The sequence below is a fragment of the Ahaetulla prasina genome, chromosome 1 (genome assembly GCF_028640845.1).
Source record: "Ahaetulla prasina isolate Xishuangbanna chromosome 1, ASM2864084v1, whole genome shotgun sequence".
Taxonomy (NCBI): Eukaryota; Metazoa; Chordata; class Lepidosauria; order Squamata; family Colubridae; genus Ahaetulla; species Ahaetulla prasina.
Window position 1 is genome coordinate 344,069,979 of NC_080539.1, and position 17,914 is coordinate 344,087,892.

A 17,914-nucleotide genomic window follows, 5' to 3' on the forward strand; every position below is an offset into this window, starting at 1 on the left:
ATTGCAGGGAGTTTCTAGAACATTTCTCAAAACCTAATACCCACATGTGTGATGGGAGACCATGTGCCCCAGACTTCTCCAATGACTGCCCACACTTGATTTAACTATATTATTTAAAGGTAAACTATATGCTGAATGGAAATCAAGGATCACATCAAAACAAATTAAATGCCCCTCCTCTTATCAGCACTTGTACGTTTTTGGGGTTAAAAACAAGAGATGAACAAGAGATGAATGCCAACTCATGAGCTCTGTAATAATTAGGAATTACTATCCTTTCCCTTATTGAGATAGAACTCTTAAACTGCTTGAAGAAGGCACATATTTTTTTTACTAAACTGAGATTTACTAATCTCAGAGGAGCTAACCGTTTGATTCACATGTAAGAGACCTGTCAATATTTAGCTACTTTTGATTCTCATTGTGGGAGGTGTAAATTTATTCCTATCATTGCTGTGTTGATTCATTTGACCATGTTGGATAACTGCAAATCTGAGTCTAATACCCAGCAGTCTTTCTTATCAACCATCTTCTCCCATCTTCTTATCAAACCATACATTTTCTATTTTGCCTTAGGAGCCATCCTTTTACGATCTAATCCAGAATGTAAGGGCAACTTGTTCTTATTCCTCCCTTCCTTCCAAACAAAAGGAACTATGTTATTTAACAAAGAAGCGTTATAGTATAAATAACATCCTCAAAGGTCTTCAATATCCAACAAAAGTTCAGATTGGCCACAAAAAATTGGAACACTTACAAATTGCCCACAAGCTCGCACAGTGCCAGGTCAGTGGGCACATTTTGACTCCAAGGGGGAATGCAGAAAGAGTTATCTGTACAAGTAATGAAGGAGACTACTCCAATCCAAGTTGGGAGGAAGAGTTCGAGTGAGAGGAACTCCTGTTGACAAATAGTAAAGATAAAAGTATCATTCTTTCCTTCTATCCAAACTCAGTGGAAGGAGGGAGAGATCCCAAACTAGACAGATCTCTCCAGCTGAAGAGGAAATGGGAATTTTCCTTTCTATTATCCAGTCAGGATTGCTCCGAGAGAGAGATTTCAACAGCTCCATCAAAGAAATGGAGATGGAAGAAGGGAAAAAACACCTTCTAGCCATCAAAAATCAGACAGACAGAAGGAAAGAAGTGCTGACATGCCAGATTTAAAGAGAAACAAAAAAAAGCAGATATGGAAATGGTGTAAGGAATGAAGCTGTTAGCACAAGAACTAAGAGTTCCTTAGCTACTGAGAATGTTATATTGCATTGCATCGCATTATGTTTTGTTATGCTATATGTTATGTTGTGTTTTATGTTTTCTTGTTATGTTGTGTTGTATAACGTTTATGTTATGTTATGTTATGTTATGTTATGTTATGTTATGTTACGTTACGTTACGTTACGTTACGTTACGTTATGTTATAACATATATCAGATGCCTCAAATGCCAAGAAAGGAACAGCCAATGATCTGTTGATTCAGAAAGATAGAAGGGATTACAATTAGCACCTAGGAACACAACTTATGTGTGTGTGTGTGTGTGTGCACGTGTGTGCACACAAACCTTGACGCTAGTCAAAGTAGGAAGATAGGGAAATCTGTTTGTGGTTTCATTCTTGTCTGAAAGTAAGAAACTAAACTATTTGTATCAGTTTTCTGCTGAGTGAGCCAGTTTCGCAATGAAGAATCAGTATCTAGTAATTTCTTGTATGCCTGTGCAAAGCCCAATACATAGGAAGCTGCTATATACAGAGTAAAACCACTGATCGAACTATAACAGTATTGGTTCAAATAGGAGTCCTTCTTTGCCTTCGATAGAGATGCCAATTACTGAATCTGGAGATTGTGGATTTAAAGTATATGATCAAGCGTTCCTGTCTGGTAGTTTATGCTGAGAAAAAATAAATGAGAAGTCTATGTGGAATTTTTCCCCGATAAAATCTCAGGCAACTTGTCAGAGGCCCTCAGTTCCATAAACAGAACCTTGCACAATTTAAGAGAGTTACATGAAACAAGTACTTATTAATTCAACAGACTGCTACTTAATGACATTTTAAGAATCTAAATGCTTCAAGAAAAAAATATTGAGCTCAGGGAAGCTTAGTGAAAAAGATTTGTTTTGAATGCGCCCTTGATAAATGCAATATAATGTGAGGTTATTTGAGAAACATCAATCATGTTTTACGAATCTGTGATAAATACAGCTATAATTACAGATCCTGGAAAAATAATTCAGCTGTCACGTTTACCTTGTCAAAGTAAATAACACTGTCAATTTAGTTGATGTGCATGACCTGAGTAAACATTTCAAAGCACAAATTTTGTACTCAGGCTCCTTCGTTTTAAACAACTGCTCAACTGAATGTGCTTCTTTTACAATTCAATGCATTTGCTATCACTCAAATAAAATGAAAACTGTATATCAATAATTCTTCTGAATCATTTGGAAACCGCAAAATATCTTACTAGCTATAAGCTTTATTACTGCCTTAAATCAGCAGGTTTTAAGCTTAAATAAATTATAATGGTGGTTTTCAAAGAAAGTTTTTACTATGCCTTACCTTGCTCTGAGGCTTATAAATTCATAGAGGATAAGTCCACAAATCAGTAGGTTGATCAGCTAAAAAATATTCGATTAGTATGACAAGCCTTTCAGTCTATCGATGGCTGTATGTCATGATAAGTCCAGAGCACCATGCTTCTAGTCAAGAATAATATAAAGAAGTGGGAGATAGTTATTGTCTTGATTCTGCGTTTTCAAAAGATATCTGGCCAGCTACTGGGAGAAGTAGGATGCAGAATTAGCTGGATCCAGGTCTCCTAAAACTTCAAACCTCTCCAGAATAGTTCAGTTTTTAATAACCCAAAAACTAGATGTATGGGGGCCAATCATATTTTCAGAAGAGGCTATTCTGTAATGCAGATGCACCAATTGAAAAGTATCCCCATCTTCACAAGCTGATGATGCAATTTCTCCTAGGGAATCAGGTGCAAGACAATACTACAAATACCTCACTACAAAGCCATAAAGAACCTTTATAGGCTAAAATCTGCACTTTAATTTCACTTGGAAATTTATAAGAAGTCTATGCTGGATTTGGAACATACTGTACATCATGTGTAAACCAGCCAATACTTTAGCTGCTGCATTTTGAACCAATTGTTTCAGGTCATCTTTAAAGGCTGTCAAATATATAGGTAATCCTTGGCTTATCACTTAATAACCATTCAGAGTAATAAAAAAAGTGATTTATGACCTCTTGCCCCCCCACCCAGTCACATGACTGGATTTAGGGCACTTAGAAAGCAGCTCCCATTTACAACTGCTTGCAGTGTCTTGTGATCACAAGACTGAGATTTGTGTCATTTTCTGCTGGTTTCTAGCTCCAAAAACTCCTATTTAGGAAAGTGGATTTGGACTTATAACCACAAGATTTGGTGAACTGCACTGTAAACATAGTCATAAAAACAGGTTCAATCGCATAGGTTCCTCAACTTATGACTATCATGAATTATTAATGAAATTCTGGTCCTAATTGTGGTTGTAAGTGGAGATTACCTTTAAAGTATATTGTATATTGTAGGACTCCAGATAAGAGAGTATGTTTGAGAAATCTTCTGAAATAATATAATCTTGACAGTCGGAATCATATATTAGAAAGTTGCACAATTCTCCCTCAAACTCGTGTCGTATTATTCCATTATCACTATTCATTAATGCACAACATGCAAGTATTTCCAGCCTTTGGCTACCTATTTTAATGTGAATTAACTTAGGTGACCCAAATTCATTCTTTCTGGCATACATTTTAGCCATTTTGTACAAATTAAATATATACCTTCCCTTCCCTTCCCTTCATGTATGAATCAATTCCACCCCACAAATCAGATCACTTGGATTTCAGATTTTTCCCATCCTTTTCCTTTCTCTTGGTTTCACAGGTGCATAACAAATATTTTTGCTTTCTTTTATTTACTTTCATTGTTCATATGCTTTTTCACATATTCCTCTTACATTCAAAGTCATAACCTTCCATATACATATATTGTGATCATCACCAAACGAACTCAAGATATAGAGCTCTGCTTGCCATCATGATTTTGGTCAACTGAGACTTTCACATAAAATTATTTTAATATGATATAAAAAGTATAAGGATAGCTATGTCAAATGCAGCATTCTTAGCCAATAATAAGGACATCAGCCAGTTTTGTCACATGTTGGCTGATATGGCACAAAAAAAAACCCAATGTCAAGTTTTAATCCAAGCATGTCAATTACTCTAGGCAAAGTAGGGTTCGAATCCAGAGTCTACCTGCAAGTCAACTTCCAATTGCCTGCATCCCATCAATGATATATGCTCAGAATGCTAATCATTATACATCATTTTACAGCAAGATAAAGATAAAAATCCAAGATGCCTACTGTAACAGTTTACACCAATTTATATATCCAAAAAAAAAAAAGACTGCTCAATGATGTGCTATGAAGCACAAGTTTAAATGAAATTATTTGATCCATATCCCTCTTTAGTTGGCAAGAGTTACATGATAAAACAGAATACAGGAGGTGCCTTAGCTATAGTGGATAAAAATTATAGGCAAATTACTTACAACCTTTGCCTATGACTTCATTGCATGGGATATTAAAGGTGATATTCCTCATTATTTGCTCATCATGCCTCTTTTGCAGCCACTATGAAATATTTAGCTCCAATGTCAAAAAAGGAAATGGGCTTGACCAACCCCCTAGAAAGTTTGTTTCCTAAGAATAGTATGACCTTCGCAGCTGTGACAGTCTTTATTTGAGCAGCTGCTCAAAGCCATGTCAACTTTTGATTCATGTAAGTAATGAGGGTTATATTTTGCAGATTTGTTTACTTCAGAAATTTTGTGATCCTTTTGCCATGTTTATTATAGGCTTTTTTATTCTCTCCTACATAGTTTATTTATACAAACTACGTTTGAGGTCTTATTTGTTATTTTTAATGTGTATTTTAAGTCAGTGATTTTTGCATTGTGTGAGGCTAAGAAAATGCTATCAAAAGTAATATTGGAATATATTGATAAATAATCATTTGCCTAAACCGTTTCTATTAATTTAAACTTTACTTTGTAAACATAGTAATTCAAAATGAATAAGTTAATACTGGAATTATTTACTTTCTAATAAACAGGAAAACAGGAAGTTTTCTGTTACAGTGGAACTTAGGGTTTCCTGTAAATGCAAATTATTAAAGAGTGTTACAAAATAATTATGTTTGACAAGAAAAACAGTAAGGAACTATATTTTGTATATAAAACAGTAAGAATAATCTGATGTCACTATCTTACAATCCTAAATATGGAGTATCAAAATTTTTATTTACAGAATATTTGTATTACACAAACCCAAATTACATTATTTCAGAAATTTGATACATTTGCATAAGCTGTGTTCTTGAAATTAAACAGTGCTGGAGCTTAATACAAACCTTTTATCCTCAGCGAAACTGAATAGAGAATCAGCTTCCAATCTATCTAGCTGCAAAAAGTAAATATGTCCTATGGATTTTATTTAAACAGTTCACAACACCAAAGTCTAAGTTTCCCTTTTTTTAATGTTCAATTTATTACTTTAAATAATTAAAAATTAAAAATAAAATATCCCTGTAGAAACCATGACATTTGAACAGCTGCCATAACCATTAGTACTTTGCAAAAAATTTGCATGAAGCTCCCCATTTATTTCAAAATATGCAGACACTTTATACATAGAAAAGATACATTTTCAGAAATAATTTATGGGAAAACCTGCAGGTTCAGGTGCACCATCTATATATGGGCTCTGGTTAGGAGCAACTGAATTAATATTTTTTTCTTAAGATGTGATCTTTTGCAGGTCCCATAAACATTCAGAACAAGACTAACTTAAACTCGTAAAATTGGATTTACCAAGCTTCTGCTCTGTATTTTAATTACAGTTATGACTGGGAAGAAGTATCTTTTAACAGGAAAGGAAACAGCCTATCTATAACAGACCAGAATGTTATGTCCTAGGATTGCAACATAAATAACTGATTTAGACATAGAAGGAAACATGGATGAGTCACATCAGTTCCACAAATCAATTGCTTGCAGGTGGCTAGTTCCAATATAAATGTTTATGTTTAACTGTCATTTCAACGCTATCTACTCAAATTTCAGCTTCTGAAATGCAACTGCAACTGCTCATACAATTTCCAAAATATGAGGCAGAAGAACTGCCGTCAATATGCCGTCAATATTTGGATTCAGCTCCAGTTAGACTCTCATGTGCAGTATTGATCACATTCCATTGTGACATTCTATGTAACTCTCTGACAAAAATTATGTAAAAATTAAATTCTATGTAAATCTGCTACATTTTATTTGTTTGTTTGTTTCATTTAGATACTGCCCAACTCCAAACTGACTCTAAGCAGCTCATAGGATAAAACAATATAAAACTAAAATGTACACAAAACACTAAGCAGATAGCAAATCCAGTCAACACATAAAACAGATATCATATAACCCGGTGGAAGCACCAGCCAGTCTACCCAAAGCCTAAGAAAGAGTCTTCTAGAACAGGGGTCTCCAAACCTTGGTCCCTTTAAGACTTGTGGACTTCAACTCCCAGAGTCCCACAGCCAGCAAAGCTGGCTGAGGAACTCTTGGAGTTGAAATCCACAAGTCTTAAAGGGACCAAGGTTGGAGACCTCTGTTCTAGAGGGCCATCCTGGTGGGAAGCATCCAGAACACTGTGACAGAGAAATTACACTTCCTTGGCCCCAAATAAGACACAGTTTAATCAAAGGATTGGGGTTCTGTTCGTAAAAGATGTCTTCCCAGAAAGGGAAAACAGATCTATTTTCCATGCAGCAAATAATAAATTTCAGAAAGTAAAATATAAAGCAAATTACAAGTTTGATTTACCTTTTCCTTAACGTTGATTCACCAACCTTAACCACCCTGATTACTTCTTTAACAGTGCGCCGAAAATCATGCATTCTTGCTGCAACAAGAAGAGCTAGAACATAAAAAAAGAATCACATCAAAAAGGCACCCGGGGTGGAGGGAAGCAAAGGAATACATACAAGTGGCATTGGAAATTCTATTTCTCATATTAATTTTAAAATAATGATGGACGGCAGAAAGATTAAACTGGAGTTTTATAAAAATTTATTTTGCATGCAGAAATATTTCATCAGCCCAAACAAATTTTGGGAAAAGCAGAATGGCATAATATTTAACCTCAAAAATTATTTCATCTAGATAAACCACCTCCTTGCACACATACACATGTATCCATGCACACACAATTAGGATGAAATGTCCTAACACCACAATAGCACATGCATTTGCTTGTTCCCACATTATTTCAAAACTTGTACATATATTCCATTTTTACCATGCCGTATTTACATAGTAAAATTATCTCAATAAAAAGTAATTGCATAACATCATTCAGTGCTTTCAGTATTTCACTTCAAAGTTCAAAGCTCCTCAACAGAGTTTTTACACTAAAGTTGGGAGATACTGTATGTCTGTATATTTTCCACAACACAGAAAAGCTCATAAGAGCCGTGGTAGTGCAGTGGTTAGAATGCAGTATTGAAGGCTAACTGTGCATTCCACTGCCAGGAGTTTGATTCTGACTGGCTCAAAGTTGACTCAGCCTTCCATCCTTCCAAATAAGGACCCAGATTGTTGGAGGCAATATGCTGACTCTGTAAACTGCTAAGACAGGGCTATAAAGCACTACCATAGGAAGCGGTATATAAGTCTACGTCTTTTGCTATTCCTATATCTCAACAATTCTGTTCATCTTCTACTAGGTGCAGGAAAGAAAGCCACAATTGAAATATGAATTGGTGGCTGCCAACTAAAAATATTTTTCTTGGGAAGAAATAATAAAAGAAAAGAAATGGCTAGACATCCTTTCTCTCTAACTCAAACCATTAATAGTTTAATTAAATACTGTGTTCTTCACTTTAAAAATTCAGAAGCCTAAATATATTATTTATTTAACGTACTATTTTAAAGTAGTTTTATTCCCCACCCACCCCTTAGCAGGTTAAGTTAGTTCTTGACTTATTACCACCATTGGGACTGATATTGCCAAATCAGCATGATTGTATCAGGTGTCTTAAGGCAGCAATCCTAGCACTCACAGACTAATGTATCATTAAGGGAGTACCCAACCTAATCTAAACCATTCTGCACTTCAACACTCCAACGTATCTTCCCCATCTTCTTATTCTCACTGCTGATGAGAGAGGCATGCCTACCTTGTCCCACAGGTAAAAAAAGCAAGCCAGCAAAAGGAAGCCCCTCGTGCGCAGTTGACAAAAGCAAGCCCATTTGCACCATACTGCTGAGTCGGGTTGGGGTGGGTTTCCTAGGGTGCTGCAGATCTATAGCTGTTTCTTGCTTGCTTCTGCTTCTTGTGGTACAGAAGGAAGCCCAGTGCAGCAGCATGGTGCACTGTTTTCACTGGCTTTATGCAAAAGGGTTTGATTTTACCAGTACCTTTGCTGGCTTCGCATTGGGACTTGTTGGCATGAAAGACCAGGTCGTGACTGCCTCATCAGCAGTGGGAGCAAGAAAAAGCAAGGATAAGCTGAGGCGGCAGAGCACAGAAAAGCAGGGGGCCAAAAAGGTATAAATGGAGAATGGGGAGAGAGATAGGCAGGTGGGAGAACTTGCAATGTCGCTGTGGTCCAAAATGCAGGCTGGCTGCCACATATCCAAATGTTGATCATGTGAACATGAGGGGGAGTGTTGCAACAGCTATAACTTCAGGCACTGGCATTAATTCCATTTTTTTAGCACGGTTGTAACTTCAAGCAGTTTATGAGCTTTATGGTTATGGTTTATGAGTTTATGAGTTTATGGTCATAAGCGAGGGCTACCTGCAGTGGTGGGATTTAGCCAGTTCTCACCACTTCGAGAGAACCGGTTGTTAACTTTCTGAGCAGTTTGGTGAACTGGTTGTTGGAAGAAATCATTAGGGCAGAGAACCGGTTGTTAAATTATTTGAATCCCAGCACTGGCTACCTGTAATAGCTTATTTAATATCTGTGTCAAACAAGACAGGACCACGACCCACAAGCTTATAATCAAAAGAAATAAATAAAAGGTAGAGAGGAAAGAAGAGCCAAAGTAGAATCAGAGATAAGTTCTTAAAGTGGTCTGTTGTGGTAATTAGTTTGAAGGAGAAAAGTCTGATATAACAAGTCTCTCAAAGTTCTGCCAGAGTTGTCCAACAGGTCCAGTCTTTCTGTCCGCTGTAGCAGGATGTCATGTGCAAAATAACAGAGAAATGGAAGTGTAGAAAAAATACTTCTTCTACTTATATGTTCTGCGTTCCAAGTGCCCCCTGTAAGCCACTTCCCCCCTCCCCTCCCTTTTTTTTTGCTTCAACATACTTGCCTCTCCAGGACATTGGAGAAAGCAAAAACAGCTCTTGCAATTTACCAATTGAATTCTCTTCCCAAAGTATTTTTTCCTTAGAAAAATCTGTATTAGGGTTTTGTCCCATGGATCTGCTATAGTATATACTTTGGTTCTAAAAGGTTCTTATATATAAGCCATGAAAGTACTGTAGCTTGACCTACTTGCCCTGATCATGGTGAACTGGGCAGCAAACAAATTTAACAAATACACTCTTAATATATTTATGCCAAGATATTGCTAAATATAATTAGGGTTCTTAAACTATCAGTTATTCAGTTAAACCATAAGATTTAGGTTCAGTGTAACCCACTGTTTTCATATTCTTTTATACAACTTTTATACAATGCCTTGTAGGTAATCTACACTTTCTGCTTGTGAGATAATATGACCTCTGTGATACTCTGGTTTATGGCCAAGGGTTAGATTAGTTCCTAAAGTTTGTATTTAACTTGATTCATCTTGACATTAAACTTGTATGTACAGATTCGCCTAAAAGCACGATATTCTAAGGGTGAACATATGCAACGGCTTCTTACAAAATGAAATATACGTAACACATTTCTTTGCCACTAGCTGTTGCCACTCCACACACTCCAATTCACGAGTTCTGCAATACCTGCACCACAAAGCCCTGATGGCCGTCGACCTGTGTGCATCCAGTCTCTCTTCATCTGCTGCAGGAGCCTTAAAGCTGTCATGGAGACTTCATGGTTCTTATCACCAAACTCGAGCATGTGTGCAAAACGAGGAATATATAAACACGGATCTGCCCAAAACAAGAGGAAAAAAGTTAATTATTACCAACCATAACTTTTCCTCTTCTATACAGAGCCTTCTCAGATTTACTCGACTTACAGAAAACACTTCACTGTCCTATTGTTTCTCCAGCTGCTGTAGACATGAGATTATGTTTACTATTAGGAACAAAAAGAATTGTTGTGCTTGTGGAAGGTCTTTGTTCTGCCAGAAACCTCTACTAATGGAAGGTGATGTTTTGCTGATTATCTCTTCCCTCTGGAACTCTCAGCACCATTTTTCCCATTGCTCCAATCAGATATACAAGGACTACTAGGAGAATGGGTATTATTCAAAATTCACCACCCCTTTCATTAGGACATGTCTGACAACAGTTTTCAGTGAACTGAAAGATACAAATGTCACATGAGACACACACACACAAAGCAACCTCTCTTTAAAAAATGAACTGTAGAAGGTGATTACTTTGGATCAAGAAAAATTAAGGAGAGATGTTTTGCATGTTTCTTTTTATTAATTGTCTGTTTAAAACGGCCCACCTTTTTTTTTTTTTTGAAACTTCAGTAGAAATAGATACAAATGCTGTATTGCCATTAGTCAAGTCAATCCTGCATGTTCTTGCAACACAGAACAGCAGTGGAGGAATTCGTACTAGCTAGAAAAAAGGCTGCATATTTTAAATTCACTCGATTTAAAAAAGATATATCAAACTTGAGATATTTAAATGTATATTTCCACATAAACTATGAAGTACAGAATAAATAGTGTAGGTCCAATCAATCCGTGTTGATAGCCCTTAAGGGTAATCCCTAAAACTATTATTTGACTCCATATTTCCAAATCTAAGATCTGTCATAGATCAATGCAACAACTGTAGCAATGAATAATACGTATAATCATACAGGTTTTATCAATACCATTCCTTGTCCAAATGTGTTGAGACCAAAGCTCACCTACATACCTACAGAACTATACTATAAAATTATGATATCATGAAAAATTGGGAATTGTAATCCCAAACTTGCCTGGGAAGCACCTGGATGAGGAGACTAATACTGACGATTAATATTCTCATCCAGAAGGATAACAACCAAGAGGAAAATCATCCCAAATGCAATTTAATATTACTTGAGACTTCTTTGAAGATATCACATTAGTTAAAAATGCCACAATAACAGAGAAAATTATTTTGCTTCTACAGAATTAAATTTCCCATCTCCAAAGCCATTGTATATAGATGAAAGTTTCAGCCAGCTCCAATTATTACTACACAGGCTAATTCTGCTTTCATATCTCCCTCTTTGTTGAAGATTAATTTAAAATAATCAACAGAACCAAGCCAAAAAAATAACTTCCAAAAATCAACTTAAATTTTCATTTAAAAAGTCAAGTTGGTTTTTTTTTTTGTTGGTTGGGAGTTCTTCTATACTAACAATTATTAGTCATGAAATTATGACTAATATTATGCCATGAAATTAACACCATTAGTGATAACTGATTTTTAGTCCCTGAAACCAGAAATATTTGAAGACAATTTTAAATGCAATGGATTATTTATCTCAAAGATACAACTTTATGTGATGTATTGCTCCATTTTGATTATGTGGATTAATGTCTCCTGAATGATTTGCAGGTATAGTGCAATCAATGTCTACTTAGCCTATATAGCTGCTACCTGTAATTTAAAGGATTTTATGCTACATTGTTATGCAGTTAACAGCATGGCTCCAATCTATAATTGTTCCTCAATATTACAGAAAAAAACAAGATTTTAAGTTCATTACTTGCATAACAAATAATGATTATTCCCCATTGTAACAATTATATTCAATAACCAAGACATTAAAACATGTGCCAGAAGATAGAAGCTATCAAGGTTACTGGAAGACAGCTTTGGCTATGTTTATGAAATGACAGGAAACCATCATGGTTTCCAAAGTGTTTCACTGAGGAACACTGCCAGTTTTCAATATCAAAGGGTCCTCTCATGTAGATGTCATATTATTATTGGGGGAAGGGTGCTTGAACTTAAGTTTCACATCATAAATAGCTAAAGCTACTGTATTGTAATTTCACTTTGGAATTAAGCCATTTTACAATCCTAAAATAATGTATTTGAATCATAATGTTAACATGCCTTCTAAAAATAATTTATACTGCCCATCTGCCAAAATAATGCACACAATAACTAAAATAAGAACTACCACCTAAATGTCAAAGCATGAAGCAAAAGAGAAAATAAGTTATCAGCATTTCAGACATTAATTTCTCACTGCAAAATTAGAATTAGAATTTTTTTATTGGCCAAGTGTGATTGGACACACAAGGAATTTGTCTTGGTGCATATGCTCTCAGTGTACATAAAAGAAAAGATACGTTCATCAAGGTACAACATTTACAACACAATTGATGATCAATATATCAATATAAATCATAAGGATTACAGTCTTGTAGTATCATGGCATAGGGTATGAATAGGGCTAAAATAGCTGAGTTGCAAAAAATCAGTATGAGGTAATAGTGGAAAAAAAGAGATATAGCAAAGTCCTCTTCAGTGTGGAAAAAAAGAGATATAGCAAAGTCCTTTTCAGTGGTCTCATTCGAGATGGTGATGACTCTGCATACAGAGGGGAGGTTGAACACCTGGCCCTGTGGTGCAGCCAGAACAATCTAGAGCTGAACACACTTGAAACTATAGAGATGAAAGTGGGTTTTGGGAGGACCCTCCTATTCCAGCATTATAGCCTTCCAATGCTGCCGGATAAAAATGTTGAAGATGAATTTAGTAAAAATCAAACGGAAGACCTAATAATAACAGCAGAAAAGTCAAGTGAAAAGGATTGAAAACTGGGTAATCTCCTGGCACTGAACAATGGCTTTTGGCTCAAATATCTGACTATCTTGCATCTAATTATAACTAAATAGCATAATGAACTATTGCATAAATATCAGCAACTGATTACTACCTGGCAAAACTTATCTGAGTTAAAAAAAAACAACCACCCCGGTTAAAGGGAAAACATCAGGAAACCATAAACCAATAACCTGCTTGTCTACAATGTTTCAATTACTTACAGGAATAATAGCATACAGCTCCCAAGATTATTTGGAAGAAAATACCCTTCCAGTTAAACACAAAGGCAATAAAAGGAAAAGCAGCAGGACAAAAGATCAAGGGCTGATCGAGAAAATGGTTCAGCCGAAGAGGTTGTAAAAAATGTTTTTAAAAGATTCTGGTGATCAGGCAACTCAGCTGGGATCGCCAGAGGAGCCTTTTAAAAACTTTTTTTTTACAACCTCTTCGGCCGAAGAGGTTGTAGAAAAAATGCTTTTAAAAGGTTCTGACGATTCCAGCTAACTTTTAAAAGCATTTTTTCGGCTGAACAAAAAATGCTTTTAAAATTTTGGAAAAAAACCCTCTGATGATCGTGCGGCTCAGCTGGGTGGGGAGGGGGAGGGATTTTTGCTACGGGTTCTCTGAACCACCCGCCACCATCGCTACTGGTCCGAATCGGGAGCATTTCACCCCTGGTTTAGATTGATTATAAAAGGAGTTTGATTCATAACCACATAGTTGTTATCAGCAAATGTTTAGAAACAACTGGTGTAAGTAAAAACATCAGAATTTATATAGAAAAAAATAATGAAATAATAGAAGACAGGTGGTTGGAAATGAAATATATTGGCTTGTCAATATTAGGAGATGTATCTTCCAAGGAAACTCATTATCATCCTCATCATTTGTCATTGCTATGATCCCACTTTCAGTAATTTTGAAGAAAACAAATTTTGGCTACTAAACAGCAAAAAATGTTAAGAAAATACATGTTTGCTTTCTATAGACGATCTGAAGCTTTATGGAAAATCAGAAACCAAAATTCAGTCATTGACAAATACTGTAAGACATCTGCTAAAATTGTAAAAATTAACTGTAAAAATATATAAAAATTATCATGTGCCAGTAATGAAAACTGGGTAAAAAGTAGTTGAAAAGGAACAGGTTAAAATATTATGGGGCTTCTTAATAAAAACTAATAAAAGTCTTGGCATGTAATACACCTAACCTAACTATGGTTGAAAAGGAGGAAGTCTGGATAATTAATGTGGCAATACGAGTAGAGAATAAAACAGAGACAAACAATCGGAGAAAATCACAAAATACCAATTTCTGAAAATCAAAGTTAAAAGATTATGGCATAAACTGGAGTGGTGGTCCCAGTGGGTACCATACTGAAAAGCCTTGGACTACAAAATCTGTACATTAACAAAAATTTCCATCTGTCCTTACAAAATGCCACATCCTTGAATCTGCACAAATACTACTCTGATACATTATAACATCCTAGGTTTTTGCCAAGAATTTGATGTGAATGAAGGCTAACACTATAATAGCTGCTGTTGGGTATATAATAATTTCATGTTTTACAGCCCAAAAGCTCTAGCTAGACTACAGATAGTCCTCCACTTACAACCATTCATTTAGTGACCATTTGAAATTACAATACCACTGGAAAACTGATTTATGACCAGTTTTCATACTTTCATACTTTCAGTTAGTTACTTCTTTTAGTTACTTAGTTGTCTTCTGTTAGTTACTATTTGGGGCACACAATAAAATAAAAATTAAAAAAAATTGGTCAGATTTTGAGCTTTTAGGTTTTATGTAGGTAAACAATTTCATGTATTGAGCAGTGCAGTATGATGTTGAGCAATTATCCAGTTTTTTAAAAAAAACATCCCACTGGCTGTTCTCAGTGCCACTTTAAGAAAGGTATGTCTTTTAGGAAACTAACTCAAATCGAATGACCAAGCTTTGTTCTATGTTCTCCGGTTTTTCACTGGAGATACCAATTTCTCATTTCCTCTAATGTCAATTGTTAACTATTAAATTGAAACCCATTTTCTTAGCTGATGCTCTGTTGAGCAATTCCACAAATAAAGGGGCTTTGTCTGAAATGGACTTATAATTAAACTTAAATAATCACTGTTAAGCATCAACATTATGTACTATTTTTTATTTTCATGTGTTCAGAAAGATTATGCATATGCATTATCACCTACATAACATACACGTTTTCAGATAACCAGAGGCAGTACATTTTAAAAAAACAAACCTAAATAATTAACTAGGAGAGTTGCATACATTAATATTTTTAGAGAAAATTCAAACATTCAGTTAACTATGATAGTTAGCTATATACTGTAGATACTACCAAATCAAATGCTATAAGCTAACCTGTTTAGGAAAAAGTTAGCATTCAGATTAAAAGCAAATTCTGTACATTTTTGGCATAATATGTGTGTTACTTAGCAAGCCAAATGGTAATGCCAGAAGCTTGTCTGAGAGGAGATCCTGTTGCTCCATTTATATTTCTTAGCTGCGATGGTAATCTGGTGAAGAGGAAGGTAAATATTCTTACAAAGAGAGAGAATCAGAATCAGATATATACAAAGGACTGTTATGTAACACTAAGGCCCTGTTCAGATACAAGAAATAGACAGTTTCCAACTGCATAAATCTGGTACAGCAAACCCTTGAAAGGGCTGATTCCCAGATCTTTACAAGCATGAGTTGGACTGTGCCTTCAAACTTGTTTTCATTCTTTATGCGTGAAGTGCCTTTCTTCATGCAAATGATGGGGAATTATTATTTCCTGCATTCTCCTGGACAGAATAACACTTCTTCCTCCTTGCAGAGCAAAAACAAAAACAAATGCTTCCTTCCTTTGTGGAAAATACTAGTCTGGGGACAGAACTATGCAGAGGGAGGCTTTTCCTCTTTCACAACTCACCCATTTTTATAACTTTGCCTTCTGCAAGAAGGTCAGGGACAAACTGGTGGGCTATAATGTAACAAGACAAGCGGTGCAAGTTTTGTTGTTCACTTTAATCCAGAAACATAAAAATGGTAGGCTATGGTATGTGAAACAGCTAGCTGACCTTGACAGAATTAAACAGGTTGGATAATTTAGTTCTTGGATGGGAGACCACCAGGATAGCAGCAAATCACTTAAGTACTTATTCATGTGAATTATCCCAGTGCCTCAAGTAAAAAAGACTCTAGATGGTATTTTTGCTAGGAGAACAACATGTACAATTTTGTGCAATTATCGGGAATCAATGTCAATTACAGAGACTTTTTAAGAATAAAATCTACAATAGGAAAATTACACCCATGACTGACTCTAATAAATGTTAATTTATTAATCTATCCCTAACATTTGCACAATTCTGTATATGAATAAAAACAATAATTCAGTAGCATTTTTAGTTTTCAGAGTATGAACACATACATTTTAAAAACATTATCTTAGAAAATATCATCTTGGACAAACTATCCAACTTTCTGGAAGAAATAGTAATAAGAAGAAATTTTAAGTATCCAGGCATCTATATAAAAACTAACTGGGTCAGAACTACATGGTTTCTATTTTATTGGTAGTTTCATCTTTCAGAAGAATAAAAATGTTGAGTCTCTCAGAGTTTGTTCTAACCAATAAGCATGGGTTGATGAGATGAAAGCAATTACAGCTTTAGGAGGAAGTGATTATGTCATATTGGCGTTCAAAGAGCTACAAAAAAATAAACACATGCATACAGGTGCATTAGATTTCAAGAGAGCCATATCAAGTCTTGGAGAAGCACTAATCAAGATTCTTTGGGTAGAAATCCCGAGGCCAAAAGGAATGCAAGCGAATTGGGAATTTCTCAAATTAGGATACTTGGGAGTACAGTCATACACCATTCCTGCTGGGAACGAAAGTGGAGACAACTTATAAGTACCTTCTGAAAGAGTAGAAGTGTTAAGATCATGAACTAGGGGGCGGGGAGAGATGAATTTACTCAATGCAGGAGTGACTATCAGAAAATTTAGTCTACTCCCTTGTTAACTTCTCTTCTTAGAAGGCTATGGAGCCCCTTTCTGTGTCTGTCAACTTAGCACCGTTAAGATGTGTGGACGTCAACATGGCTGCCTGGGGAATTCTGGGAGTTGATGTCCACAGATCTTAATGTTGCCAAACACTACTTTATGTGATCTTTGCAAATTCATGGAGGGCAGATGAAATGCCAAAGTATTGGAGAAGGGCAAATCTTGAATATTCATAACTGAAACCCAGTCAGCTCAATGTCAGTAAGTGTATTCTGGAACAAATTATTAGCAGTAGAGTTGAGTATTTTTTTTTAAAAAAAATGCTTGTGGGGAGCCAGCTTTGTGAAGTTTCTTGTACTAAAGCTACAACTATTTTTATTTATTTTATTTATTTTGTCACACGGTATATATAAGCATAAGCATGAAATAACTAAACAATATATAAGCATATATATAAGCATGAGTATATAATAACTATATTAATTGGATATAACGAAAGGAAACAATGCTACAGGAACGGTAGGCACGCTTGTGCTCTTATGCACTTAAAAACAATAACATTTATTTTGGCTGCAACTTCCAGGAGTTTTTTGTTTTTATTTCTTCTGGATAAGGTTTTAAGGTCGTCATTTACACACACACACACAAAACACATCAGTTTCCAAACTATTTCAAGATGTTAAGAACGAAATGAGACCCAGGACTCTGAGCATTCGAAGAATTTGGGCGAAAAGTCTCCAGTTTTTGCCGGCACCTTTGGTAACTCCGCCTTGCTTTCAAGGCTGATAAAAGTTTGAGAAAGCACTGGTTTGGGTAGATCCCCACCCCCA

The 17,914-nt window shown here is 35.6% G+C and overlaps 1 protein-coding gene and 1 long non-coding RNA gene across 5 annotated transcripts in view; one reads left to right on the forward strand and one right to left on the reverse strand.

Annotated features, from left to right (window-relative positions):
• The window catches only part of BRF1 (BRF1 RNA polymerase III transcription initiation factor subunit), a 245,247-nt gene that overhangs the window by 132,548 nt on the left and 94,785 nt on the right, over positions 1–17,914 (reverse strand). For all 3 annotated transcript variants that reach the window (XM_058162881.1, XM_058162879.1, XM_058162878.1), the window contains 2 exons: positions 10,074–10,223; positions 6,935–7,028 (listed from right to left, as the gene is read on the reverse strand). In XM_058162881.1, the coding sequence (XP_058018864.1) occupies positions 6,935–7,028; positions 10,074–10,223 (244 nt within the window). The remainder of the gene's footprint in view (positions 1–6,934; positions 7,029–10,073; positions 10,224–17,914) is intronic.
• On the forward strand, positions 2,584–6,377 carry LOC131187989 (uncharacterized). 2 transcript variants are annotated; one of them, XR_009152700.1, is made up of 2 exons: positions 2,584–4,842; positions 5,962–6,377. It is a non-coding gene; the product is annotated as an uncharacterized LOC131187989 (long non-coding RNA). The 2 variants fall into 2 exon arrangements; XR_009152701.1 differs by having other exon boundaries at positions 6,185–6,377.